Here is a 27,617-nt window from a genome sequence, read left to right on the forward strand (position 1 = left end):
TTCTAAAAATACAGCCACAAAGCTTGGCTTGGTGCGTTAGGTCTGCCGATATGTGGTTTGAGTCCACTTCTAGTTGGCTTGGCATTATTGTAGTCCGCCTAATGTATATATCCCCCAACATCCAAATTACCGAATGTAGTAGAAGATAGACAGGGCAAGTGGACTCTGATCAATCACAGACCTAAAAACACTTGGCCCCCAGACTATTACTACCACACGGGCACATCTATATCGCAAAGAATTCAATGAAAATGTGCTTGATGTCGGCGAGGTTAATTTCCCGAAATTTATAAAAGCTGCTCGTTTCTCTGTCTAAGAAGTCCATCGAACAGTTCTATTCTCTTCATTCAGCTACCAAAGAAGTAGTCCTTCTTCTCCGGTCTTGAAACTTTTTGATTTTATCCATTCCTTAAAGATTTGAACATTGAACTTCGATACGTTCAATAATCTAATCAAAATGCAGAAAGTATTTCTTGCTGCTGTCCTTGGTCAGTCTCAACTCCTATTCTAGAATTTTTGGCTTTATTTTATTGATTTCTCAAATAGCCACGGGTGCGGTGGCCATTCCTCGGGGGAATTTACCCCGGTCTGAAGCTGGAACTACTACGACCTCTGAGGCAACTAGTACAACCGAGGCCAATGCAGTTGTCAGTCCCACGGACCTAAGATACTAAATTAAAGAGACCTGCGAAAATGGTGGAAGAACTGCAGAGAATTGGAAAAAAGTTCGACGTGAATCAGTATACTGGACAATTGTAAGTTATAATCAGCCTCGAGGTGGGAAAGAACAGAAAAGCTGTGTGGATATGGCATGACTAAATCCTGGTGCTATTTAGCTGGGACCAATTTCCCGAAGATATCTGGTTCAATCATGATGATGTCTCCGATAACTCGAATTATGTTGAGTATTTAACTCACATTGTTGGACTGAGCACTACTTGTACCGCCGATACGGATGATTGCGATCTTATTGATTCCGATAGTGTCGACAAGTGCAAGGGCGAAGGCTCAGGTCTCGCGTTCGATGATTGGACCCCAGCTGTCTATTTCATTCTCGAAGCACTGCAGAACTTTCACAGCTGGCAATCCTCTATGTATCAGAATGTCATGGAGCTAGGAACCCTGATGACATCGCGCTCTGCAGAGATTGTGACTGATTTCACACACCATGATGTCAGTAATGATGGTCTGAGTGACGATTCTGCCCAGATGGGCGCTGCTATGGGAATGTTGGGTGCCATTCTTTCTGCCTGTGGCCCATGCTCGGCAGCTGTTGGTGCTGGATCTTCTGCCATCTCAATGGGTGCTGGCCTCGCGACTGCGGCTGAAGAGGCGGCCACTGATATGTGAGTTCTCTTTATAATCATTCTAACTGGGCGGCTCAAAATTAATCTGGACCTTCGATTAGTCTTCAGACAGAATTTACCAACATGGGTTCTCTCGAAAAATCCCTTTCAAGTGCCGTGACTGCTATATCAGACACATTTCGATCTCTTGGCAAGAGTGTTCTTGAAACTAAAGTCACCTCAATGGGTAAAGACTTCCAAAATTACCCTAATAGTGCTCCTAGCGTGCTTCAAAAAGGAGCTTTTGCGGAGCCGTGGTCTTCTGATGATTGGGACAATGCGAAGGAGAATGTCAAGAAATATTTCGCTGCCTCCGCCATCAACTCGGTTTGGGGAACTGAACAGGTCTTTATCGTCAAGGGTAAAAGTGGGAAGGTAGATGGGAAACCTTTCAAATCTTTCCCGTTCGAGGGTGAACTCCTTGTCGATGATGCTCGAGTTTGTGAGGAAGGTGATGATCCCACTTGCTACATTTTCATGATCGCACAGTCAATCCACAATATCGGACATCACTGGCTTAACCCTATCGGTCTTGACAAGCTCGGCGACTATGATCTTGATCTGCTCAAGTTTGCTCAATCGGCCGAGTGGTTCCAAAACACTTATGGTGCTTATCTCCAGAATGCCACGGCTACCGAAATTTTCGATGCCCTTAAGAGCGACAACATTGGCTCAACTTATTTCGTCAATATGCCCGTGGTCAGCTGGGATGAAGCTCCTGGTATTGGAACAGGCAAGTTCCAATACGCTCTCTGGACTCCAGAGGGCTATTTCCTCAATATTCTCGCGCATTATGTGAACACTCTCCATGGATGGCCTTACGACAGCATGTGGTAATGGACTTTTGTACATGAAAGTCCATAACCACAGTCTACTGGATCAATCTCTTGCGGGATACTTTTCCCTGTTAGCTCATTCTTCGTTCTCTTTTACTTAATTTTTTTTTTGCGGTACCGGCTGAGGTTTAGTTCCAATTCTTTATTGTATCTACTGTACTTCCCAAACAATCTCACGTCACAAATCGACTTAGTGCGCACTATTTGAAGGGAATTAGCCTCATAGCTTCGTTAAGCTTCGCAACTGTGATAAATAATGTGATAACTAGATGGAGATATCGTCAAAAATCCCAAAAGGCTCGAAGAAAGCTTTTTTCTTTCTTTTTTTGGCATGATTATAACAAGTAATTTGGTCAACACTAAGCACGTGATAATGCCTTCCAATACCATTCAATACATGAGGCCAAGTCGGAATCGGATGGGTTTGTTTCGGACTAGGGTTCGAGATAGCTTCTATAAGAGCAAAGTGGTGAAACTGATTTTGATCCCTCCTGTAAAAAAAATAAAAAAAAAGTCATGCAGGTGAGAGCTGCTCTCTAATGACTATCTATTGTACATAACGCCTGAAGAGGTTACGAGTACAGCCCATTTTCATTCGTATCTCTGTTTCGCGTCACCCAGCGGGGAATATCGCTAACAAATCGCTGGGCGGCTTCTGCTTTCACGACGTTTTTGACAAAGAAATCTGAAGCTTGATTATCGTGGGTCTGTTTGAGATCCAGACAATTTTCAAAGGCCATATCGCAATCAGTTTTACCCTCCACTCGATCTGGTAATGGACATAATCTAATGTTCCGTCATCCACCTTACCTTCTTGCATAAAACCCAGTTGATCGGATTGCGGGTTGTTCGACGGTAATGAAAGTTCACTGAATATTAATAGTTCGAGGTCGGGGGAGAGCAGATTACAGATGGCGTCCATTCAAGGTCAGGTGTAGGGGCATACGAGGGAGTCGGGTCCCGTAGATCAGGCAGGCGAGGTCGGTAGATGTCATCATTATCGAAAGCAGCGTAAGCCATCCCCTCCAAGCAGTAACTACTGAGGAGCCTATTTACGGTGCCATCGTACATCAGCTGGAAACAAAGAGGCTGCCATCACGCATAGTAGGGGGTGACACCGATTTTCGGAAATACTGTACCCTCGTACTTCGTACAGTCCCGTTCCAAAAGTTTGAAACACTCCCTTGACCGCCCTTTTTACCGCCTGCTAAATCAAGTCTAATATCTACCAGACTAGGTATAGAGTCTTTATTCCACTACATGCTATTCGCTAGGACAGAGGGTTTAGTGGAGCAGACCTCCCTTTTTTCTGCCGGGTGTTTCAAACTTTTGGAACGCCACTGTACCAAATATCTGCCGGGAAATCTCCGTAATCTGTCTTTTATCTCTTTGCTGCCTCCCCGATTTGCTTTTTCGGGGCCCCTCAATTTCCCATTTAGTCGTGTTCTTGCATGTTGATCATATCATTTCCATTTGCATGCCGTGACAATTGCTGCAAGACGCATGCATAGATGCAGCGACTATTCGCTGCCCAACCTTGTCTCGAATGACAGCTCAGGAAATCAAACGGGATACAGTGGGAACTACTCCGTAGAGAGATGTCAAGTCAAGTCAACTTAAGTGTCAAGTCAACCTGTCACCCGCACGCACCGCTATCTGTCATGTAGCACTGTTCACTAGAGGCCCAGTCCACTGCAAGCTATCACGACAGTGTCCGCGTCGCGTCCCTGTGGTGGGGGGAAGGATGGGGGTCTACTCGTATGCTGGGTAGTCCCGTATATCCCCTTGCATTTGATGGCATCTATTGTCCACTCCTTCGCGACCGGGGTGTGTCATGTCTCCCTCCAGGGCTCAATGGAATGTCTCCCATCTCTACTACTGTGCTCGTAGTATGAAACAGGAGGAGACAGAGACGGAGAAATAGGGATGACCTAGCACTGCCTTAATCACAGTGGGGGGGCCACTTTGAAGGAGGATCAACGGGTTCAAGGTTCAAGGTTCGCACATGGGACCCGACCGGTTCCTGGGCCCGTCCTCTGTACTCCGTAGAGAGTAAAGTAAAGATCCAAATAATCGACAAAGGGTTCCACAGGGGGGGATGGATGGAGTACCCAGAGTGTGTACCTGACGAGTGAGCGATGGTCATTCGCCCCCTTTTTCAGCGGCCCTTGGATCCTCCCCATCTTGCTAATTTATCATTGGGTACAGACAGCTCCAGCTTCGGGGACTCGAGACCAACAGGATGACGGGCCTTGACTCCTTCGAGACTTAGACTGTGATTGCCATTTTAGCACCACGCCATGCCCTCCTAAAACAGCCCCTTTTCTTCGGTACGTGCAAGCACGGTCTTGGGGGGGACTTGGGGGGGACTTGGGCATGGGGGAGAAGGGACCTAGACCAGACCTGCATGGGATGCGATGGGATGCGATGGGATAAGATGGGATAAAGGTGTAACGCAAGTACTAGCCAATACAGGAGATAATTGAACAAGTAGTACCTTCGGGTACTGCGGTAGTCACTGCTGTGTAGTAAAGATAAAAACAATGCGTTGCTGTTTCCCGGTTGCGGGGGAAAGTTCTCACTTCCGCCTTTCTCTTCCTCTCTCTTCTTCCTCCAAGACTTCACGTCCTTCAAGCTCAGTTCTTCTCCGAATTGATCCTTTATCTTCTTTTCTCTTCATCTACTCTACTCTACTCGAATTCCCCCAACGGCCACACTGCGGCAGTGGCGTTTCATTGTCCATTCAAAGTCTTGCGCACCCGTCGCGATCGCAACGCATGGTCTGTGAAGCGGTATGTATCCGAGACTGTGTAAACTATTCTCTATTCTCTATCCTATGCTCTCCAGGAAGAAGAATTGCCCTCCGACACTACTAGGGCGCTTTTTACGACCCGCTATCGCCACCTTATTCACTTTAACTGACCCGATTCAACGTCAACAGAGCCAACCAATTTCCCCCGCCGATTTCGCGATCTCCAAACCACCCGCCAACTTCGCCGTTGAATTCTTGCCCGCATGGCCGTTACGCCTTCACCAACCATCCACAACCTAAATTGATATCTGGCGAGGTTCTGAGAATCATTGCGCCTCCCAGTTCATCGCTTCAACCATGGCCTCCACATCAACACTTCCCACGCCATCACGGCCAGTCACCAACCCTCCAGCCGGCTCATTGCCACCACTCCCAACCCCCAAACCCAGGAGGAGTCTCCCCCGCCGCTGCCACCGATACGAGTACCCCGAGGTCCGCGTCTCCCTATCGAGCATCCGGCTTGCGAACTCCATCCAGCCCCAGACCATCTCTCCGATCGCCGCTCTCCAGTTCAAACTCCACATCAAATCTGACCACAGTCCGCTCAGCATCCAGCGGCCGTACACCAAGCTCTCCCGACAAGTCTCTCCGCCGAACCATCAGCATTGCCTCGTTTCCCCAACCGCCAAAGGCAGGAGGTAATACTAGTCGACCCTCAACCGCGTCGAGTGTGACTGGGGTTCCCGCCTCCGGTTCCACGGGTACGGGTTCGGGTACGGGTTCTACGAAACCTAAACGAGGTTCGCGCCTCAGCACTGGCACAACCAGCAGTTATCGCAGCTCGAAAACACCCTCGTTATTGAATGGAAGCGCGGATGGAAAGTCCATTCTCGCTGATGCGCGTGATCCAGAGGCTTCGCCGGGTCATAGCCGAAGTTCCTCGGCTCAGGGATCCTGTTCGACGAGTGCTACTACGTTTGAGGACGTGGATGATGCGAGTACCGCGAAGGGAGGAGAGGGTGGCTCGAAGCCCAAGGAAGCGAAAGGCAATGTCATTGTCAGTGTGCGTGTTCGGCCTGATGCTCCGAACGGTGAAACTGCGAGGACCCATGGCGAGTGGTCGGTTGAGGGGCGTCAAAGTCTCGTCTCGTACCGGGGTAAAGAGGGAGGAGATTATTATTATGGTGAGTTGAGTCCCGGCCGGTGCTCTGCTCCCGCTCATGCAAATGATTTCAATGATATGGGCCACCGCAACTAACATCATGTGCTAGATAATGTATTCACCACATACGAAAACAACGCCAAGGTCTATGATTCCGCTGCCAAACGCCTCGTGCGACGGGTAATGGAAGGGTATCATGGTACAGTCTTCGCTTATGGTATGACAGGAACAGGTAAAACCTTTTCCATGCAAGGAACCGCTACCTCGCCCGGTGTGATTCCCTTGGCTATCACGGATATATTTTCCTTCATCCGAGAAACGCCGCACCGAGAGTTCCTGCTTCGGGTCAGTTATCTGGAAATTTACAATGAGAAGATCCATGATCTACTATCCGCCCCTGCTGGCGGCAACGGGCCCGGAACACCACAGCAAGAAGAGATCAAACTACGCGAAGACAGCAAGCGCGGTGTTTACGCCACGCCCTTGAAGGAAGAAATTGTGCAAAGTCCCACCCAACTTCTCCGCGTGATTGCGAGGGGAGACCATTCCCGCCGGACGAGCAGTACGCAGTTCAATTCGCGCAGTTCGCGAAGTCATGCGGTGGTGCAGATTGTGGTTGAGAGTCGGGAGCGTGTGCCATCCAATAATGCGCAGGACAAGCGGGCTGGAATCGCTCCTGGTGGTGTACGGGTTTCGACGCTGAGTTTGATCGATCTTGCGGGTTCGGAGAGAGCGGCTGATGATAAGGAGCGCCGGACGGAGGGTGCTCATATCAACAAGTCTCTGCTTACTCTGGGTAACATTATCTCCGGTTTATCGGATAGCAAAGAGAAGCAGGCGAACTCAGGGGACGGCAGGCATTTGCCCTATCGAGACAGTAAACTCACGCGTCTACTTCAACCGGCACTGTCAGGAAACTCGCTGGTCAGTATTCTCTGTACTGTCCAGTTAGTGTCTGGAGTCAACGCAAACACCGGCGAAACACTGAATACGCTCAAATTTGCCGCGCGAGCAAAGAACAACATTGTCAGTCATGCCAAAAAGGCCGAGGAGGCATACGGTGCTGGTGGCGGAGACTCAGGGAGTCGAGTATTGCTTGAACGCTATCGGATGGAGATCTCAACTCTTCGTGGTCAACTTGATACACAGGCCAAGGCCCAGGCGGAGAAGGAACTCAAATGGGATGAGCAGCAATTTGAGAAAGAGGCACATGCCCGACACGAAGAGCAGGTTTTGGAAATGCAACTCGCTCGAACGGCGCTCAAGGAACGAATCGAGCATCTCAACCGTCTCATTCTGAGCTCCAAGTCGACAGGAGTGAATAGTCACGGCAGCATGTCGGCACTCGGACGATTGTCAAGAATGTCCAGTATCGATAATGGAACCCGCTCGTTGAGGTCGTCAGCCAGTCAATCTACATTAGGCGCAGGCTATGGCCACTCCTCCATGCGGCCCAATTCCTTCATGTCGGTCACTAGCAATGACCCAATGCCTGGATTCCCAGGCGGATCATTTGGCCAAGAAGAAGACGATGACATGGGTGAATTCGGCGATGGCAAGGCAAGTTTACAAAGACAAGTCACGGCCTTACAGGCAGACCTCGGTGATAAGAATCGGTACATTTCTACCCTGGAGAGACGACTCCTTCAAGCTCGACGCTCCAGTCACTCCCGCATGTCGGTGGGTGTTAAGTCAACTACTTCCACGATTGCCGAACATCCAGACTCGAGCGCTTTGCTACGCGAGAAGGATATGGAAATCAACGAGCTTCGCATCCAACTCGATGATAAGGATCGAATGCTCGCTGCGTTGAGGTCTGCGACTAGACATCGTGATCTAGCTGCTATTACCAGTGATGTACAGTCTCCAGACCTCGCACTCGCAGCTAAAGGGGAAATTCCAACTGCGCCAAATAGTCCTCCAACGACGAGTCATGGCAATGGCGCGACCCCGGCGACCCCGATCGATAAGGGTGCGACTCCGATGCCACCGCCGCCACTACCCGCACACCTGAAGAACGGCGATGGGGAAGGCGAGCGAGACCGTAAGAAGAATATGGACGAGGTATCCAAAATGCTTGATGAAATGATACAAGGCCGCGTGGAAAGCGGCCATCTAGAGCGGGACTCTCTGGGCGCGGTGAAGAATGTCTCTGGTGATTTCAATCGTCGTGTATCGACGTCTGCTGAGGTGCGAGGATTAAAGCCAAGTCCACCCACGCCCGTTCCTACAGCACCGCTCCCGGCAAGTCCGCCAAAATGATGAGGCTATGCTATGACAGGACAGGATAGGAAGCCCTGGAGGTAGACCTCTTTTTTTTGTTAAGTTTAGTGTGTTGATCTGATACCCCTTTTTTATTTTTGATATTTGCCTCTCATGTATTGTTTTATTTATTTGTGAGTTCTGTTACATATTTTGGAATCTGTAATTTTCAGCCCAGCGTGGCAATGTACTATTGATATTTTTTGTGTTATTTTTATTCTACTGGTACTTTCAGTGGCAAATATGCTAGAATATTTATTGATTCTCGAGGTCTCTGGGAGAAAACCTATGTAATGTATGAAGTAGAAGTAGAAGTAAAATATAAAAATGATCACAATCATCCAGTATGCTTGATGCATCTTGCAAAAAAAATCAACCAGCAGGAGCGAAGCCTTGGAGATTCGCTTTGCTCATGTACTCGATCGACACCACAATGCCATGCCATCACGAAATAATCTCCAGCTCCCCATTCCGATCCTTAGCATAAACATCCTTCCACGTATCCCACAACCTCTTCAACTCCTCCACATACCTCCCATGCAACTCATCAATATAAGAGTCATCAATCATATCCCGATTAGACTGCTGCATAACAGGAATCGGCCTTCCAACAACAATATTCAAAGGCCGACGATAAGGCATCAACCCGACATCATAATTAAACACCCCCCTCGCATGAAACAGCGGAATAGTAAATCCCATCGTAGACTTAACCAGCATCTGCACTTTATGAATGATAGGATGTTCATCCGAATCAACCTGCTGATAGAGATCATTTTCGCCAAAGGCGAGAACAGGAACAAGATCCGCGCCTGTGCGAATCGCCAATTTGACGAATCCTTTGCGTCGTTTCAAGACGAGTTTGAGTGAATGTGGTTGGGCGTTCAGGGACTCCCGCGCACCGCCGATAACGATTGTTATGGCGCGACCCATTCCTTTGCTATTGGCTCCACCCTTTGAGAGTAGGTTTTCGCATGATTCTCGTGAGACGCTGGCCAAGCCCATGGCCAGGGCGTAGTCTCTATAAAAGGGGATGCGAAAGTTGGAATCGAGGGTGAGGAGGGTATTTGTTATCCCGGGAAATAGTTTTTTGAAGCCGAGGGCTTCGGTGCCGAAGGCTGCGAATGCGCCGTGAGATATTATCCCGTGTGGATGGTAGCCGAAGATGTATTTCTTTGTTGGGGGAAGTTCTTCTTCTCTGTGGAGTGTTGCGGGGAAGTATGAGGCGTAGACGGACCATATTGGTAGTGAGCGGAGGAAGTTACTTCGGCCCTTTAGGTCGCCGGATGTTGGTGCTGTTGAGAATAGGGAGATGTAGACTAGGTAGGGGAGGAGGAGGGGCCAGAATAGGGGGATGGCGCAGGTGAAGAAGAAGCTGCAGAGGAAGAGGACGATTGTTAGGGTGTGGCAGAGGACGATAAGTGTTTGGAGACGTCGTTCTAGGCCGATGTTTAGTGGTGCCCAGTGGATGCTGTAGATGTTAGTTAGCTGGAGAAGGTTGGGACAATGTGATGGGACTTGAAGCATACCGTTTCTTGTCCCGTTTTGTGGTGCGGGTGGACGGGGGCCGAGTCGATGAGACTGGTCCCCGACCTGAAGGTGCGTCCCCGTTCATCTTCTAGAAGTGAGCTTGATGAAGGGAGGTTCAGGTCCCGCGTTCGCCGGAACTAAGATGACGTCGGTGCGGTAGAGCGAATTAGGTAAGGCCGGGGCGGCGGCCTGAGATTTGAGGTCTCCATTTTTTGTATGGAGTACAGACATACTCCAGAACTAGTTACTACGGCATGAGTTTGGTTGATGTATAGAAGAGTTGAAAGAGATAAATGATTCAATTGACCTATGTACTGGTCGAAAATGCCCCAAACGCCATCCCGCTAGTGGGTTGTTTCTATAAAATGCAAATCTGGCTCTACGCTTTCACCATGAAAATCTAGTATTCACCATTAGTTTCGTTCGCCCATAATGTTGATAACCATAACCTCTGGGGAGGTGTAGTGTAAACTCACTTCGTTCAACGACTTATCATCCATAAGCGCCCTCTTCTTCTGTGCAATATGTCGGCCCCGGAAGATTTGTCTCGCCATAGGGAGTCGCTCTCGCGAAGCGGTCGGGGCGGGGGCGGGTTTGTCGCTAGCCTCGGGCTCTTTCTTGGACGCTTTGGTAGCTTCGCCCTCGCTCTCGTCAGAATCAGCCTTTCGCTTCTTTGACTTCTTCTTCTCCTTCTTCTTGGATTCATCGGAGACAGAGGTAGAGCTGTCGACGTCGGTTGATCGGGATCGGTCCTTCTTGGAGGACTTGTCTTTCTTGGATTTCGATTTATCCTTCTTCGACTTGGACTTTGATTTGGATTTGGACTTGGATTCGGTGGAAGATTCATTGTCGTCGCTGGAATCCTTATCGCTCTCCTTCAATTTCTCCTTCTTCGACTTCTCCTCCCTCAACTCCGCCCTCTCGGAATCCGGTAAAACGGCCTCTTTCTCCTGCGCCAACAAACCACCGCGAACGAATCGAACTTCCGGGAATTTCAGAGCGACATATCGGGCCAGTTTGACATCGTCTCGCTTGCGTTGATCCGTTTGTTGTTCCTCCTCTGATTTGCCGTTAAGTCGACCGAGGAGTCCCTTGAAGGCATCAAGGCCAGTCGGTTCGCCCTCCCGACCCAATCGAGCGCCCAGGCCTAATGTGTCGTCCTTGATGGTCACTTTAATGTGAGAGCTACTGGCAGGGGTCAAAAGATCGGCATGCGCAGCGTCCTTAGCACCTAGGCGACCACCGGGGGCCCAGCCCTGAGAACTCATAATTTTGTGGCCGAAGCCTGAGGTGGACCGCGCCCATTGTGTATTATTGGGATCATTGGAGATCTTGGTTCTCCTGGAAGGGGATCAAATAAGTCAGCTTATCTCAGAAGAGTTTCAGGTTGAGAAAGAAGTTCGTGTACCTCTTTGCGGCGGCTAATCCCATGATTGGTGTGCAGGTATAGAGACTGAGAGGCGTTCTGAAGGGGAACTTTTCACCCGCCAAAGTCTAACATTTTTTCGGCGATGCGGGAGATAGCTGAGTCATCCACCGATAAGATAACAAGGGGTTCCACACATGGGAGGATTAGGTAATCCCATGGCGCGGGCCTCAGCCGCAGCTGGGCCACTTAGAGGTATCGGCATCGGACTGCGAGTATCTCCCAGTCAATACTCCGTTGCCACAACTCACAGTTCATTCGCATCCTGACTCGTTGGGCCTTTAGTTCCCTTTACAATTATTCTCGGGATTTGGGTGTGCTGTGGTAGCTTCGGTGCTACGCATGGAATTACGAACCATTGGGCTACATTGTTGGGCAACTGGGGCTTAGCCTCTGGCATCGCGTGTGGTAGATTGAGGGTGCGCGGGGCAGACTTCCGATCTCATATTCCACGCCATGTTCAATCTTCGGGTTCTCTGTCGAGATCAGCCTCAACGAACAATTGCGCTGGTAACTACCGATCATGCCTTGATCTTCCACTATAGCGCCGCCGGGTCCGGGGCGAAGACCCCTCCACGGTGTCAGGTTGAATTCGCAAATGTCTCGTCTGTGGATCTCGATGGGTATCGCTCTTTGGGAGCCGGACATGGAACTCTTGGTATGATCACGCTTGGTGATGATGTCTTCGTCTGCGTGGTCACCGGTTCTTCTCAAGCGGCTACTGTGAGACCAGGAGAATCTGTTTCGAGGATCGATAATGTAGACTTCTGTGCGTGCCGAATCAACAAACCCAAAAAAATCTGTTATTTTTTTCACTCTTCTTACTGACTCACAACTGCAGATTGCCTGAATCGCTCGGAATACGAGTATGGTCTGGACTACGAAACCAGCGCTCAATTCGCGGCCGAAGACCGTGAAGGAAAAGACATGGTCACAGAACATCCATTTCTGGCTTTAAAGAAGCTTCTTGGCGACGGCAGCTTTTACTACAGCTTAGACTTCAATCTAACTGATCGTCTGCAAGACCGGTATTGTCATAGCAATCCTTTACTTCAAGAGATCTGCAAGAGATACTAACCAGGTCTTAGCTCGGACAAATCAGCCGCGTTTGATATCGACTCCCTCGATGAGGATATGCTGTGGAACTCATACATGATAAACCCCCTTCTTCTGTTTCGCAGCCATTTGCCGCCTTCGGAGAAAGCCCAACTCGATGCGTCGCAGCTCTTGACTTGTGTCATTCGAGGATATGCCAGTACCTTGAAGATCCCTGCAACAGTCCCGATTCTTCCACAAATACGAAGCAAATTCCCCTCCTTCCTAACCATCATTTCGCGACAATCGTCACGACGAGCTGGAACGAGATTCAACTCCCGTGGAATTGATGATGATGGCAATGTGGCCAATTTTGTCGAGACCGAGGTGACTCTTTGGGTCCCTCCAGGAATCGCATTCTCCTACGCACAAATTCGAGGCTCAATTCCTATTTTCTGGGAACAAACTCCAGGCCTCATTCCGGGCCAACAAAAGATTGAAATCACACGATCAAGCGAGGCGACACAACACGCTTTCAACCAACACTTTGAAACTCTCGAACTGGCTTATGGAGCAGTTCACGTGGTCAATCTACTCAGCGAAACCCGATCAGGAGAAGCGGAGTTATCGGCTAAATTTCGAAAGCATATTGCCCGCAGCTCGGTTCGCCAAAAGGAGGAGGACTCGCAGGAGGGCTCGCTCAAATCCGAGCATCTTAGCCTTCTCCGAATGACGGAATATGATTTTCTCGCAGAGACGCGTGGTCCTGCTGGTTATGAAGCCAGTAGCGCGATTAAATATGAGCTTGCAGACTCCCTAGATGGATTTGCTTATTTCCTATCTGAGGATACCACCCGTCCTGCTGCTTCTGTTTATAACGGAGAAGGTGGCGCGCCTGCTTCCTCTGTAATCTTGCAGCAAGATGGCGTCTTTCGAACGAATTGCCTTGATTGTCTGGACCGAACAAATCTCGTCCAAACCATAATCAGCGCAATGGCACTGGAATCCTTCTTGTCTCATCAGGGGTGCAGGCTTAGCTCAGAACTATCAATGCGACATTCGACCCTGTGGGCCGACAATGGCGACGCACTTTCGAAGATTTATGCTGGCACTGGAGCTCTCAAGTCATCCTTTACCCGCCATGGGAAGATGTCTCTGGCCGGAGCTCTGGCGGATGCGCGAAAAAGTGCAACGCGGTTGTATGTCAACAACTTCACTGATAAATCCAGGCAAAGGACTATCGATATTCTTCTAGGCCGCCTGGCAAATCAGATCGCGGTTCACCTATATGACCCGATGAACGACCTTGTCACTGAAGAACTGAATCGACGAGCTTCGGAATATTCCTCAACCAGATATACTCGGATGTGGATTGGCACGTTCAATGTTAATGGTCGAGATGCGGGTCCGGGTGCTGATCTTTCGCCATGGTTGTTCCCTGATACAATGGAATCCCAGGAAGAGCCTACGATATTTGCTGTGGGCTTTCAGGAAATTGTGGATTTAAGTCCGCAGCAGATCATGTCTACGGACCCAGGTACGCGAAAGGTTTGGGAGAGGGCTGTTCAAGACTGCCTGAATCAACGCTCTAAAATGAATGGGACTAGCAAGTATGTGTTATTAAGGAGTGGGCAGCTTGTGGGCGCCGCTTTGATGATCTATGTGAAAGCAGATGCTTTGAAGGATATCAAGAATGTTGAAGGCACTGTCAAAAAGGTAAGTAGCTGGTCCCTTTCCCTTTTCTACTCAATTCCTGGCAATGTATAGCTAACAGCTTTGCAGACCGGCATGTCTGGAATTGCTGGAAATAAAGGAGGCTGTGCCATTCGCTTTGAATTCTCCAACACGAGCATCTGCTTCGTGACAGCTCATCTTGCAGCTGGGTTTGCAAATTACGACGAAAGAAATAGAGACTACGAGACCATTGATCGAGGACTCCGGTTCCAGAAAAATCGGGCCATTGCCGATCACGACACGGTTGTCTGGCTTGGAGATTTCAATTACCGCATTGGTTTGGGTAATCAGATCGTGAGAGATTTGATATCGCAGCGCGACTACCAGAAGCTCTATGACAACGATCAGGTATGTTATCATGGAATCTTCAATCTTTTTCTTGGCTATTAATTGACTAACGACTGAACGAAATAGTTGAACCTACAAATGATCGCTGGCAGAGCCTTCCAGTTCTACTCAGAAGGACCTATTGGATTCGCACCAACATACAAGTATGACATTGGAACTGATATCTACGACACTTCGTAAGACCCCCTCCCCTTCCTGTCCCCTTGGTAAACGTTAGCTCACCCTTTTTAGCGAGAAATCCCGCATCCCAGCATGGTGTGACCGCGTCCTCTGGCGCGGCTCCAACATGCGCCAAACACAATACGACGTCGCAGACTTGAGGATATCAGATCACAGACCCGTCTTCGCAGGTTTCGATTGCTTGGTTGATGTTGTCGATCACGGACTCAAGGATTCCCTACGCCGTGAACTCTACGGGCAAAAGCAGCGCGATGCACTCTCCGACTCAATCAATCTCTTGGACCTGGATGATGAGGAGAATATGTCCCAGGACCCTATTGCCCCAGGTCTACCGCCAGCTAGTTCTGATCGGAGTAAGTGGTGGCTAGATAATGGTAAGTCGCCCCTCAGAGAATATTTATTGCTTCTTCTTCCTTGGGGATTCGGGAGACGCAGTTAGGGTTCTCAAACATTGGCTAACATCACCATTAGGCGTCCCCGTAAAAGCAACCATCAAACCCCCAGGAGAAGGCCTCGTGCCAAATGGCCAGCGCTCCTCAAATCCATTCACAACAGATGCCGAACCCGATTGGATACAACAGCCGGATATTCGTCGGTCCAGCCAACTTGATCGAAAACCCCCAGCTCCTCCCCACGACAGGGAACCTTTGGCAGTGAAGCATCATCGTCACAATCCCCTCTTGGCCGAAACCCGCCAAGTCTCCCCCCCACGAACCGGAACGTTCGGCAGTGAAGCATCATCATCATCACAATCCCCCATTATCACTGAGAGAGGAGAGAGAAACTCAACAGCTCCAGCTCCAGCTCCGAAATCACCACCTGCTATTCCGCGTAAACCGATCAAACTGAGTTCTCAGAATAAGGTGCCGCAAGCAGGGGGGTCGAGGTCGAGTCCGTCACCGTCACCATCAACGTCGACTCCAGCACCTACGAACGGCGCAACTATGAGTCGGGCGAGCATGATGGATCTCCTTGGTGATAGCACGAATGAATCTATTGAGTGGAAGCCACTTCTTCCTCAGTAGGGATTCGATTTTACAATTTCAATACTGTTGGATTCACATAACATCAGTATCAACATCAACATCATGTGGTGGATGGATTCTCTAAGAGCTGTCTACATCTTGGAATATCTCGATCCCGAGTCAGACTCTCCTGGCTTAGTTTAGCTTCCAGTAGCCCGGCTCTACAATATACGATACTTTACTACATACTAGTACTAGTATAGAACTTTCAAAGGGATATATTCAATCGGTACTTCATTTTCATTTCGTCATAGTAGTGTAGTGTAATGTAATGTATTTCTGCAATTCATCGATTCGTCGCATCGCATCGCATCTTCAGATCAGATCGAAGGTAGACGGTAGAGACCAGACCAGACAACACGGACAGGCGCAGAGCTTGGCTTGGCCCAGCAAGACCCAGGCCCAGACCCAACATTCTCAAGGCTTGACCAATTCCCCTCCCCACCCCAAGGCATGCAGAGCAATCCAATCATGTATATGTATCTGCGCCTCGGGGATTAGATGAGGGTTGGTTTGCCAAAGTGAGATTGCAATCACAAGCCAGGACATCGGTTCCCATTGGTCCAATCCGGTCCAGTCCGGTCCGGTATCCAGCATTTCCATCCATTGATCCCATATTTCTGCTTTGCTTTCCCTTGGGAAGCTGATGGCGCTCCGGCCCGCTTAGGCCCGAGGAACCGAGGCCGAGGCCGACAAACGAATATCCAATCGCAGCCTAGGCTCGTGGCTATAGAAGGAAGATAAAATATGGCTCGCAACATGGGATTGCTCGGCCACGGCCAATTGTAAGAGGAGTAACTGGTTCCCTGATCCTAGAGTTGACTGACTGCCCTGAAGAAAGGGGAGAAAATTCCTCGACAAAGACGAAAGTTCTCTGCCGAACAGTGACCAAGGAAGGAAGGTTTCTCATGTGCGTGTGCTGAGCCATATTCTGTGTATCGTAGACCAGACTATGGTGCTGGAGCCGGGGCCGGGGCAGCAGCTGGAGCCGCAGCCGCATCAGGCTTCTTGGGAGCTGCTTTTCCCCTAGGAGGTTTCCGACCTCCCATCATCCAGCTCGCAAAGCCACCAGGCTGGCCGGGAGGGGGACGAGGTTTCTTGGGAGCTGTAGTTTATCTTGTCAGTGTCTGAAATGGTTTGAAGAATGGGTATATACCCCAAGGCATAGATCATAGGGAAAACTTACGAGCTTTCTTCGGCGCCTCCGCACCAGCCGGCGCAGCATCCTTTGGAGGTTCAGCGGGGGCTTCTCCAGCAGGAGGTGGATCAGGATCCTTGGGCTTCTCGGGTATAGGCCACATGTGCATGGTGATGCTCCAGTCGGGCTCGATTACCGTCTCCCACACTTGAGGGAGAATAATATCGCCGTTAGGGCCCACCAGGTCGTAATGGCCCTCTGCAACGTGTGGTCCGATCACTTCGATGTGAAGGAAGGCTTGTTTGATTAGATCTTCCATTCCCTGATTATTCAAGTGTGTTAGCTTATATTCTTCCCTGAAAAGGGTTGTTTGGCGGAGGACATTCTTACCTGCCATGTCGCGCAAAGCTCAAAAGGAAAACTGAATTTCCTTCCCACAGCATCTTTGAACTTGATAGGTTTCTTCTTCTCAGCGGGTGGCTTTGGTGCGGCGGCCTTTTCAGCCTCTGCTGCCTTTGCCGCCGCCGCTTCTGCTGCTGCGGCAGCTGCGGCAGCGGTAGCAGCAGTGGCGGCATCCGCGGCAGCCACAGCCGCAGCTTTTTCAGCCTCCTCTTTAGCTTTCGCGGCATCATCAGCTGCCCTTTTCTCGGCATCCGCTCGGGCAAGAGCGGCGGCCTCTCCGGCGATTTTCCTATCGTGGGCAAGTTGCGCTGCGGCGGCGGCAGCTTCTCGTTCCTGTCGTTCAATTTCGGCTGCCTTTGCGGCCTCCTTGGTTTCGCGGTCCAGAATGAGTTTCTCGAGTCGTGCGATTGCCTCGTCCTTTGATGTATCGACTGGTGGCGGGGGTGGAGCGGGTTCTGGAGCTGGAGCTGGGGCGGGAGTAGCCGCTGCAGGTGCAGGAGTCGGGACGGGCTCGGGTGGTGGAACCGGAGAATGTTGTGGGAAGTGTGGGAAATAAGACGGATGTTGCATGGCGGCCATCATTGCGTATGGGTCGCGCGGGTCGCGGGGGTAGTTGTAGTACCCATTGGCGCCATAGGGAACCATTTCGTGCTGGAAAGGCGAGCCACCGTATGGCGACGGCGTGCCGTGCATGGCCATTGGGTGTACTAATGGTTGTTGGTTAGGGTTGTGCACCTGGGGAGGCGGGCGGGAGGGGTGTTGTCGATGCGCTGGGTCTTGCGCGTAGAATGGATGCATCCCGGGAGGGGCCCCATGGGGGCCGGCCTGGGGGGTATTGGTGACCGTAAGGGTAGCCATATGGCTGAGCCCCGGGATTGGCGTGTCGGATGAGCGAATCTGACTGCATAGCGCCATTGGGATGAGGGTAGCCAGCGCCAGGATGGGCACCGGGGGGGATATCCATTGAAGGATTGGCCAGAGGCGGCACTTGGCGCATAGTTGTTTGGTGGTGGAGGGGGGACCTGGGGAGCTTGTGGCCAGCGGCTTCCGCGAGGAGGTCGTTGCTCATAGTGGGCGGCGTAGTCTTCTGAATCACCACTGCCGGCAGACTCTGGAGAAGCCTGCCGCTGGCGGGCTCGAGAAGAGGGATACTGGTCCATGTGTCGACGCGATTGTGGTCGACGGCCCGAAGCCGAGCGCGAACCGTGGATCGAACGGTTGCGTTGGGAGGTTCGTGGTCGAGATGCTGAATCGGAAGGTTTTACTATATCCTCCGGGTATGGCACGTCTGCCCAATCGTCATATTCCGGATCATGGCTTCCTGGGATTGAAGGCGCAACAACATGCACACCCGAGGAGTCCTCCTCGTCCGTCAGGAACTGATCGTCCTCGTCCGGATCTAGGCGCCCAATCGAGATATTGTACCTGAAGGGGAGGGGCGGAGTCAGCCAGGAAGGAGAGGAGAAGAGGAGGAGAGGAGAAGAGGAAGAAAGGAAGAAAGGGGGTGTGCGGGAGAAGGGGGAGTGTGGTATATGCGGGTAAGAAGGAGGGAAAGTTTAGGAGGGAAGAAGAAGAGAGGGGAGGGAAGGGAAGGGAAGGGAAGAGGGGGGGGGGGAAGTCGGCCAAAACATACGTCATAAAGGTAGAGCCTCTACTCTATAATAGTAAGTAATATAGAGATCGATCAGAAGGATACCCTCGCTCTTTCGCCTAGACAAAGCGAGGAGGGTAAGTGGGTGGTGGGTGGTGGTAGCGGTAGAGTGTGGAGTGTTGTTGTTGTGATGGTTTCTCTTTTTTTTGGTTGAAGAATGGCAGACGCGGGGGGGGGAAAGAAAAGAAAAGACTCTTTGACAAAGAGCCCCGCTAGATTGTGAGTTGTCTTAGACTAAAAGAGATCCCCTTGCGTAAAGGATTCTTAGTACCAAAATAGTCAAGTAGTCAAGCAGTAGTGTTGACTACAACTACTAGAACAAAAAGTATAAAATATTAAAAATTAAAAAAAGACCAAAAGTCAAGGGGGCAAAAGGTGGAAAGGAAAAGGGAAAAGAAGCAGATTTTGACGTGTGGGTGTTTTGGCCCGACTGCCGTTTTTATTGGGCTGAGTTGGGCATGATGTGTAACCAACAGTCAATTTAGTTAGTCGTAGGGCAGTACTCATGTATGATTCATTTGGTTTTTCTCTTTTTTCTTCCTTGTTACTATTTTTCTAATTTTTTCCTAATTTTCCTTTTTTTTCTCTTCCCTTTTCTTTGCATATCTAATGTAAACTCCGATGTCTAACAGATGGATCGGCTGCCCAAATGTGCCCAATCATACTCAACCGGAGACTTGTAGAACGATCTGGAATTGGGATCAGACGAGTCAGCTGTATGTACTTGCCATGCGAGATGCAGGGTGGGGATTTAGTGCAATTAGACTGGAGGCTGCCACTTGGTCTAGGCCATCTTTTTGCATTTGACAACTGGCATAATTAGGTGAGGGTATCCACGAGAGTATTTGGTACAGGAGCGCAACAACAGTGGGAATGGTAGAAGAAGATGATAAACAGAAAAAGGAAAAGGAAAACAAAAATGATAATCCCAAAAAAAACCCTGCCCCAACTATGAAGACGCAAACCGATTCAGCAATTCTTTGGCCGCAATCAGCTCACTGCGACTCGATGCCCAATGCTGATCATCGACCGATCGAGACTCGACGATCTCTCTAAGCCGCTGGAGACCAAAGCCTTTCAACTGGTCTAGCGTTTTCTTGGGGGCGACGGTTGGGTCCGATGGGCGTTCGTCTGCGTGCCCGTTCTCGAGCATTCGGGAGGTTGCCTGGAAAAGAAGAAGAAAAAGAGGTCAAAGTCAGCAGGCTGCGAGAAACCAGGTCAGGTGGGACTGTGTACCAGGATCAACCCATAAAATCCTCGTAAGTAGTCGTCACAAAGTTCGATACTACGGCAGAAATGCTGCACCGATTTACTTCCAAGTCGCGATGCGTCGCTATCGGGAGCCGAAGAGCTGACGTACAAGAGCTCACCGAGCCGGGCGTGAATCTGCATATTCGTCAGTATCAAAATCTGACAGGCAGCAAGCAAGATAGCTTAGGTCAGGTCGTCATCATACGTTCCAGGCGTTGGGAGCAATCAGCAACGCTTCCTCCAAGCTGAAGATTGCTTGAGAACCCAGTCCTTGGGATTGGTATAGATCGGCCAGTTCACACCAGGCTTCCGCATCGGTGGGCAGGGCATCTAGTAGTTGGATCAGGGCGGCGATCGCATCGGTGGGACGGTCGAGGGAGCGTAGCAGGGCTACTCGCCGCTTCATGATGGGCTAGCCAGTGGTGACAGATTAGCAAAAGGTGACCCTGAGGTAGGCGAGGAAGACCCCGGTTGGAGAGGTTGACAAGGATCAGAACGAACCGCATTGACTGGACTTTCGGACAAAATCTTCTCGTATTCCTCAAGACACTTTTCTAGAGCTGCACGATCCTTGGCGGTTGCCTCCTGGTACAACCCGCAGAGCCCCATTACTCTCTCGTTGGCAGGGCCGAAGCGGTGGGTGAGTCGATCAAGGCATGCTTGCGCGGACTGATCATCACCTGTTCGTAGACAGGCAAGGAAAAGCTGTTCAAGTTGACTGTATTCCTCCGCCGTACCTGTAGTTGATGTCGTCGCTTTCGTAGGATTGGGGCCGAGGATGGCCGGGGCTTGTTGGGCCAGGTGGAGGGCAGAGATCAGGTCGGATCCATTGATCTCGCGAACATCGACAGGGGCACCCATATTGATCTTAGGGAGAAGCTGCAATTGAGTTGGGAATGCTGAGGAGGAATAGGACGAAGGTGTAGCTGTCCGTGTCAATGTTAATGTCAATGCCAATGCTAAGGTAATGTCCCCGAGTGCCGGTGGGGAATCCCGATACACGGTCCCGTGATCCTTATCGCTCCCCACGTCAACCCAGCGGAGCTTCCCATTCCCATACTGTGCGTGGTCTTTCCTTGGGAGCTCTCGTGCAGTCCATACTGTTGTGCTCTGGGGAGAAACTGTTGCAAATATTTTGAGGATTGCACATTTGAGACTCGCGCCCCCCCCACGCGGGTGATAAAATACACGATGTGAGTATGACTGGATCGACATCGGCCGGTTCTTGTTCAGTTCGATGGTTTCTAACATGACTCCACGCAATCTCTAGGTTCGAGAAATCCCTCTATGACCTGATCAAGGGTCTTCGGAACCATAAAGGCGCGGAAGATGAATACATTCAGAATGCCTTGCGCGAATGCAAGGCTGAGATCAAATCACAGGATATGGGTAGGCGCCACTGTGTCCCGCCCCGCGACCGCCACGACCAAGTATACTGAATATACATTCTACGTGCAGATAAAAAGGCCACAGCTCTACTGAAGCTCATATATCTCGAGATGTTCGGTTACGATATGTCATGGGCGGCTTTCAATGTCTTGGAGGTCATGTCTTCGGCAAAATATCTTCAGAAACGAGTCGGCTACCTTGGAGCTGTCCAGAGCTTTAGGCCGGATACGGAGGTCCTAATGCTGGCAACGAACATGCTCAAGAAGGTATGCCTCTGATATTCATCCGGATCTCTTTTCAAAGTGTCATCTTGGCTTACATATTGCAGGACATTGTGTCACCCAATATTCCCGGACTATCATTACCACTGGCGACGCTGCCACATATCATCACCCCATCACTTTCCATGTCTCTACTTCCCGACATTTTATCTCGCCTTTCACACTCCAGTCCCGTGGTCCGCAAGAAAACGATCGTTACCCTCTACAGAATCTCGTTGGTTTACCCCGAGGCGTTGAAGCTTGCATGGCCTAGAATAAAGGACCATCTTATGGACGATCAAGAAGATGCCAGTGTGACCACAGCTGCGATCAACGTTGTATGCGAGCTTGGATGGCGACGTCCGCATGATTTTCTTCCTTTGGCCCCGCGGCTTTTCGAACTTCTTGTGGATAGCGGCAATAATTGGATGGCTATCAAGATCATCAAACTCGTAAGTTACAATCCATACCATTCTCCCTGGCTCTGTCTGACCCCTTTCAAACAGTTTGCAACTTTAACGCCGTTAGAGCCGCGACTAACACGAAAGCTTCTACGACCGCTGACCAATATTATTCAAACTACAACGGCCATGTCATTGCTATACGAATGTATCAATGGCATTATCCAAGGTGGCATTCTCGATGGAGAGGATAATCTGCAAGAACGAGACGAGGTTGCCGGTCTTTGCGTCGGCAAACTTCGCGGCATGATCGTTATAGACTCGGATCCCAACCGTGAGTGCTCCCATCCTTATGATTTAACCATCTGCTTCGATTTCTCACCATTTTCATGATACAGTTAAATATGTTGCTCTCCTCGCATTAAATCGGATCGTCACAACGCACCCCTTGTTAGTATCGGTGCAACAGGATGTTATCATGGAGTGCCTGGATGATGCGGATATATCAATCCGACTACAGGCCCTAGAGCTTGCTGCGGGAATGGTCACCAGCGACACCCTTCAGGAAGTGGTCAATCGTCTCGTCGAGCAACTTCGATTTGCCCCGCTCTCAGCTTCGGCAGACGCGCCGGGTGTGGCAGATGAAGATTTTGAAGAAAACAACGCGCCCACGACCAGCACAGAGACCGTCAAGGTCCTACCGAACGACTATCGGACCGAGGTTGTACATCGCATTCTTGACATCTGCTCACAGAGCAATTACTCAGAAATCGAGGACTTTGAGTGGTATGTCAATATTCTAGTCCAGCTCGTTGGCCTTCTTCCATTGGCAGAAACGGATGATTACTGGAACGCACCCCAACTGGGCCAAGCTCAAGAGTCTTCGCCCATCAAGACGACCGTGGCATTCCGCATCGGCTCGGAGATTCGTAACATCGCGGTCCGAGTCAAGGGAGTACGCATGGAAGCGTGCAGGGCTGCTGAATCCCTGTTGCTAATTGATAACCGCCCACTCCTCTTCCCTGTCGGTTCGAGTGTGGGAGACGATGTTCTTGGCCCTGTTTCCTGGGTCGTTGGTGAATATGCGGAATATCTTCGAAGCGCTAGTCGGACTTTGCAATCCTTGATCGATGGTGGCAATGTATCTTTGCCTGCCAAGACTCTTCAATTATTTCTGCAGGCTATACCCAAGGTCTTTATCCAGGCTAATAGAGACTGTGAGGGCCGAGACAGCTGGAGGAGTGAAATGTCTCTTCTTCTCGCTCGCGTTGTCGAATTTCTTGAGTCACTGGCAGCACACCCGGACCTGGATGTTCAAGAACGAGCCATTGAATTTCTAGAAGTCCTTCGTCTGGGTGCTGATGCATTGCGCTCCGAGGGACAAGATGTGCCCTTCCTTCTCACCTCGGTTATTCCAAGCTTGTTTATGGGGCTGGAGTTAAAGCCTGTTGCTCTCAATGCTCAGAAAAAGGTCGTGCTCTCTGCCAGTCTACGATTGGATGAGCCTTTCAACGATGATTTACCGGATTTATTCGATCGTCTAAAGAATGGCTCGCTATCGGATATCAATTCACACAGCGGACTGCAGGACTTTTATTACGTTACCGATGCTTCTCCGCCCGCCAATAAGCCAATTCATGACTTAACCACCGCGGCAAGCTACCTCGACACCTCATATCAGAATGTTTTGGGAAGTGCCGGTACAGGGCATAAGGCCGAACGCCGGGAACGCTATCAAAATGATCCATTCTATATTGCGCCTGTCGGGGGGAATAACTCTTCTGGCACATCCACGCCAGGAGCCCCTTATGAAGGCGGTCTAGATATCGACAATATTCCCATCATCGACCTGAAACTTGACGACGCGGGGAAGAGCCTTACGAGTCGTGATATTCCCGAGGTCCGGAGACACCAGCCCAGACGGATGGAGGTTGCGGCCGACGAAACGTTAGGCGTTGAAGACCTTTCCTCTTCCCCGAGGGGCAATAGTGGCGCTGGCAGCAACAGACGTGGTTTACTTCAAGTTGATTCCAGCACTCTGGAGAGAAGTGAATATCAACAGCCTGGTCTTGTCTCTGCGGGTGATGAAGGGGATAGGGAGATGAGGGAAGCGATGCAGAACGTAGAACAGGTGCGTTTGCGCATGCAGCGGGCGTCGGAGCGGATTGGATTAGAAGGGACACCGGCTGAGGGAGAGCTTGTGAAAAAGAAGAAGAAGAGCAAGAAGAAGGCTACGACGCTTGAGGGGGGTGAATCCGAGAACAAGGATAAGGATAAGAAGAAACGGAGGAAAAAGAGGACGTCTGAACATGAACCTCAATGATAGGATAGGATGGTTTAGAACTTGAACATATAATACAAATTTCGAGATTCCCACGGGGCAACTTCACACTTCACACATCTTGTCCGTCTGTCTACCCAGTCGCATAGGTTATCATATTATTCTGGCAATTCGTGGTTGGCAGGATTGAATTGGATTGTCAAGTGACGTGGTATGGGGCGGAGAGCGGAACAATTGCGCGAACGCGGTCGCGACAGGGGGGGTTGAGAGGTAGAGGTACAGCACAAAGGGTTGTTTGAGTCCGATTCGGCTTCGGGGAAGGGAGGTTGGGGTTGGGATTGGGGGTATCTTTTAAATCGAGGCGACCACCATTTCTGGGGCATTTATCCAGTGATGCGAGAGAACATGGCGGCGATGGTTGACCACAGCTCTGGGACAACTCGGAGAAGCTCCAGAAGGAGACCACCGCAGACGACGAAGGCAAGAACAACTATGAACAGATAGGTTAGTTTGAGAGTTGCTGGGAAGTTGCATATAGCTTTGGGTTCGGATTTTGATCTGCAATCTTGTGTAAACATACCAACCCAACCCGCAGAGAGGGGTGATTTAGATGACTGCTTGGGGGCCTTTGTGGTCGGTCCTCGACCGCGCTTGGCTGCCTCGCTCTTCGCGAAGCGGTCGTTTGCGCGTCGTTGTTGGGGTGTTTGGGCCTAGAAGTAAAGTTAGCAAATGGATGAAATGACGGAGACACAGCTATGGTTTGACTTACCATTGTGAAGGGCGAGTGTGGTATGAATTGTAGGGAGATGGGTGGTGCAAGAGTGAGGTGGAGAGGTGAGGTTATCGCGGATCGGACTTAACAGCGGGCGGAGAGGCCACGTTGTAACCATGCAGTGCTTGGACTAACTCCTGTTTGACAATCTGGCTTCTCCTTTTTGAGTCATTGGTAGCCCCTTGGAATGAATCACAATATCTATAATTGCAAATTATTGTTTCTGGTTTATTACTAGTAGGTAATTCCATTTTAAGTCACGGTTCAAAGAAGTATGAATATAGGGGCCGAGGTAGTAACGTCTATGTCGGCCGCGCCATTTCAAGTATAGTATGATTCATCAGTGTAACCACCATCTTAGATTCAAGTCTCTAGGTCATATTGAATAAGCTCTGCACAGAGTCAGCTGCCTGGGCAATATCTGAGCCATCTCTAGCCCAGTGTTGTAAGCAGTTCAATGCAAGCTGAACTGTATGTTTCCAGTTCAATGGCATCTCGATTGTCCCACTCCTAAAAGCAGCAATGAGCAGTAGGGCTCGAGTCGCTGACGAGCGAGCCTGATACCAGGTGCCATGATGCAGATGGTATGGTAGAACATTGGATTGCCACTCGACACACAAGCGGAGGCATTCTTGAGCAAGTGGCATTATCTGTGGCATGATGGGGTCTTCGGCAGGCTGGTGTATTGCATAGTAGAGGAATGGTCGGTGAATCCATTCACGGCAAGATATCCCACGTCCTTGAACAAAGTAGGCTAGTTCACTATTGAAGCCCTCGCTTTGGTTTAAATTGATCCTCGGCGGGATATGCGAGCACCTTCATGAAGTTGCAATTAGTCAAATCCATATTATATACTTGTATCATCAAAGGGGCAGTTTCCATTCCATTCGCCGGCACGTCTCAGACATACCAGAGTTTGATTTCCTCCTCTAATGTCTTTTGATGATAGATGAGCTGCTGAATATTTTTAATCCAATCGGCATCTTGCTTCTCGCCCATAACCACGTATGCGCGATTCATGATTCTGCGAAATGATATTTCTGCAAGATAATAGAACCAACTTCTCTCTTCCTCGTCTTCCAGCACCGTCGATGGGTCCTCTGGGGTATCGATCGTTGATGAAAGTATTTGATGCGGCGGAGAAGGAAGGATATCCGGAAACCCAGATCGAGTGATTCCACTTGATGGGAGTGATATCTCGCAACGAAGCTCACTATGTTGCCGGTATTAGAAATGCGGGGAATGATGATTTGCAGAGCCTAGTCTTCAAAAAACATAAGGAACCCTACCATTCTGATTTCATGCAAGACCAATAAAGCCGCTGCTCTAGACGCCCTGGTTCACGGGAGATGTACTGCTCAAAACTGAGACCGGTATATCCCTGCCTCCAGAATAGATTTCGAAGCTGCACACAAGCTTGATTGAAGTAATGCCACGCACCGAGAGCATTCAAGAGATACATCTCCAATATTCCACATAGAAACAAACACTGAATTTCGAGTAAGGACGGCGGAATGAGGCCTAGGCGCTTCTTCGCTGCGAAGTAATAGGCAGTGGCCATTTCCTCGGTGAAAGGAGTATTGGCCGTGCTTGACGACTGCTGAAGTCTACTTTCATGCATTTCAAAGGGCTCTGAAATACAGCCCAATGCACATGCGAGAAGCTGTTGAGATCCGGGAGAAGAATAAGTATTGGCGAGGTGGCAGGGGGGGTTGTATTTGAAGGAGAAGCCTTACCATTAAGCATGTCGAACCATCCCATCGAAGCCCGGTCTCAGCAACTTCTCTAACTAGATGGGTGAAATCAGAAACTTCTAAGATGGGATTTTTAACATGCACATAAAGCAAAAACCGCTGGGAAAGGAGGATAAAATCCTCTTCGCGAATTCCTCGCCCCAGACTGGTAGGATGAACACGAGTTGACGGTGGGGAATTGGGGCCGTTGTTAGGACCAAGAACAAATGACTTCGTATCGGGCACAAGGTTATAAAAGATGGGCCATTGTAGAACTGACTCGCAATTGCTTCTGTTTGCAGGAAAACCCGGCGTTTCAACATAGGATTCGTCGTTTATCTGGAAGTGATGAAATGCATCCCGGGTATCTCCAGGGGGATTTTCAGTGGCCGAAGCAGGGTGTAAAAATGATTTCCCCGATAATTGAGGACTCTGTAATGATTTTGATGATTTACTTTCAATCAGTGAAGCCACGTGGTTGATTCGTTCCAAGATAGCAAGACTTGCAGGATCAAAGCTGCAGCAGAAACAAACATCAGTGAATAAACAATGGACCACGCTTAAGATGAGGTGTGGATATTACGACGAGTGATCATTTGCCACATCAGGATAGGTACATTGGGCATCGTGCGTGACGCAAAAACCGCAAACTGGTCGAATATTGTCGCACTTGGTTTTTCGGTTTCGACACGGCAGACACGCG

At 50.0% G+C, this 27,617-nt stretch overlaps 11 protein-coding genes across 11 annotated transcripts; 4 read left to right on the plus strand and 7 right to left on the minus strand.

Annotated features, from left to right (window-relative positions):
- Nucleotides 1–693: 693 nt before the first annotated feature.
- N7509_002127 (uncharacterized protein) lies at nucleotides 694–2,183 on the plus strand (the record flags this gene model as incomplete). The annotated part of the gene is made up of 3 exons (XM_056626764.1): nucleotides 694–755; nucleotides 837–1,346; nucleotides 1,409–2,183. 3 exons carry the CDS (start codon nucleotides 694–696, stop codon nucleotides 2,181–2,183), a joined length of 1,347 nt encoding a protein of 448 aa, XP_056492559.1.
- A 3,108-nt stretch (nucleotides 2,184–5,291) lies between these two features.
- On the plus strand, nucleotides 5,292–8,358 carry N7509_002128 (putative kinesin family protein (KipA); the record flags this gene model as incomplete). The annotated part of the gene is made up of 3 exons (XM_056626765.1): nucleotides 5,292–5,416; nucleotides 5,472–6,118; nucleotides 6,206–8,358. 3 exons carry the CDS (start codon nucleotides 5,292–5,294, stop codon nucleotides 8,356–8,358), a joined length of 2,925 nt encoding a protein of 974 aa, XP_056492560.1.
- Nucleotides 8,359–8,802: 444 nt separating this feature from the next.
- N7509_002129 (uncharacterized protein) lies at nucleotides 8,803–9,973 on the minus strand (the record flags this gene model as incomplete). Its single annotated transcript, XM_056626766.1, has 2 exons — nucleotides 8,803–9,829; nucleotides 9,888–9,973. The coding sequence occupies 2 exons, from the start codon at nucleotides 9,971–9,973 to the stop codon at nucleotides 8,803–8,805; spliced, it is 1,113 nt and encodes a 370-aa protein (XP_056492561.1).
- A 328-nt stretch (nucleotides 9,974–10,301) lies between these two features.
- Nucleotides 10,302–11,319, minus strand: pxr1 (telomerase inhibitor/ribosome biogenesis protein PXR1; the record flags this gene model as incomplete). The annotated part of the gene is made up of 2 exons (XM_056626767.1): nucleotides 10,302–11,229; nucleotides 11,297–11,319. The coding sequence occupies 2 exons, from the start codon at nucleotides 11,317–11,319 to the stop codon at nucleotides 10,302–10,304; spliced, it is 951 nt and encodes a 316-aa protein (XP_056492562.1).
- Nucleotides 11,320–11,770: 451 nt separating this feature from the next.
- N7509_002131 (SacI domain and endonuclease/exonuclease/phosphatase family protein) lies at nucleotides 11,771–15,636 on the plus strand (the record flags this gene model as incomplete). Its single annotated transcript, XM_056626768.1, has 7 exons — nucleotides 11,771–12,083; nucleotides 12,156–12,342; nucleotides 12,403–14,065; nucleotides 14,132–14,431; nucleotides 14,498–14,607; nucleotides 14,663–14,985; nucleotides 15,083–15,636. 7 exons carry the CDS (start codon nucleotides 11,771–11,773, stop codon nucleotides 15,634–15,636), a joined length of 3,450 nt encoding a protein of 1,149 aa, XP_056492563.1.
- Nucleotides 15,637–16,586: 950 nt separating this feature from the next.
- N7509_002132 (uncharacterized protein) lies at nucleotides 16,587–17,869 on the minus strand (the record flags this gene model as incomplete). Its single annotated transcript, XM_056626769.1, has 3 exons — nucleotides 16,587–16,741; nucleotides 16,823–17,096; nucleotides 17,165–17,869. The coding sequence occupies 3 exons, from the start codon at nucleotides 17,867–17,869 to the stop codon at nucleotides 16,587–16,589; spliced, it is 1,134 nt and encodes a 377-aa protein (XP_056492564.1).
- Nucleotides 17,870–17,897: 28 nt separating this feature from the next.
- Nucleotides 17,898–18,245, minus strand: N7509_002133 (uncharacterized protein; the record flags this gene model as incomplete). The annotated part of the gene is made up of 1 exon (XM_056626770.1): nucleotides 17,898–18,245. One exon carries the CDS (start codon nucleotides 18,243–18,245, stop codon nucleotides 17,898–17,900), a length of 348 nt encoding a protein of 115 aa, XP_056492565.1.
- Nucleotides 18,246–19,776: 1,531 nt separating this feature from the next.
- On the minus strand, nucleotides 19,777–20,939 carry N7509_002134 (uncharacterized protein; the record flags this gene model as incomplete). Its single annotated transcript, XM_056626771.1, has 4 exons — nucleotides 19,777–19,992; nucleotides 20,064–20,213; nucleotides 20,284–20,490; nucleotides 20,580–20,939. The coding sequence occupies 4 exons, from the start codon at nucleotides 20,937–20,939 to the stop codon at nucleotides 19,777–19,779; spliced, it is 933 nt and encodes a 310-aa protein (XP_056492566.1).
- Nucleotides 20,940–21,277: 338 nt separating this feature from the next.
- N7509_002135 (putative AP-3 complex subunit delta) lies at nucleotides 21,278–24,451 on the plus strand (the record flags this gene model as incomplete). The annotated part of the gene is made up of 5 exons (XM_056626772.1): nucleotides 21,278–21,318; nucleotides 21,349–21,508; nucleotides 21,545–21,733; nucleotides 21,796–22,462; nucleotides 22,527–24,451. 5 exons carry the CDS (start codon nucleotides 21,278–21,280, stop codon nucleotides 24,449–24,451), a joined length of 2,982 nt encoding a protein of 993 aa, XP_056492567.1.
- Nucleotides 24,452–24,792: 341 nt separating this feature from the next.
- Nucleotides 24,793–25,181, minus strand: N7509_002136 (RAMP4 family protein; the record flags this gene model as incomplete). The annotated part of the gene is made up of 3 exons (XM_056626773.1): nucleotides 24,793–24,899; nucleotides 24,990–25,119; nucleotides 25,179–25,181. The coding sequence occupies 3 exons, from the start codon at nucleotides 25,179–25,181 to the stop codon at nucleotides 24,793–24,795; spliced, it is 240 nt and encodes a 79-aa protein (XP_056492568.1).
- Nucleotides 25,182–25,552: 371 nt separating this feature from the next.
- Nucleotides 25,553–26,201, minus strand: N7509_002137 (fungal specific transcription factor domain-containing protein; the record flags this gene model as incomplete). Its single annotated transcript, XM_056626774.1, has 2 exons — nucleotides 25,553–25,997; nucleotides 26,092–26,201. 2 exons carry the CDS (start codon nucleotides 26,199–26,201, stop codon nucleotides 25,553–25,555), a joined length of 555 nt encoding a protein of 184 aa, XP_056492569.1.
- Between the last annotated feature and the right edge of the window lie 1,416 nt (nucleotides 26,202–27,617).

This window comes from Penicillium cosmopolitanum, assembly GCF_028827165.1.
Source record: "Penicillium cosmopolitanum strain IBT 29677 chromosome Unknown utg000004l:1.0-4361866.0:1.0-4365735.0, whole genome shotgun sequence".
NCBI lineage: Eukaryota > Fungi > Ascomycota > Eurotiomycetes > Eurotiales > Aspergillaceae > Penicillium > Penicillium cosmopolitanum.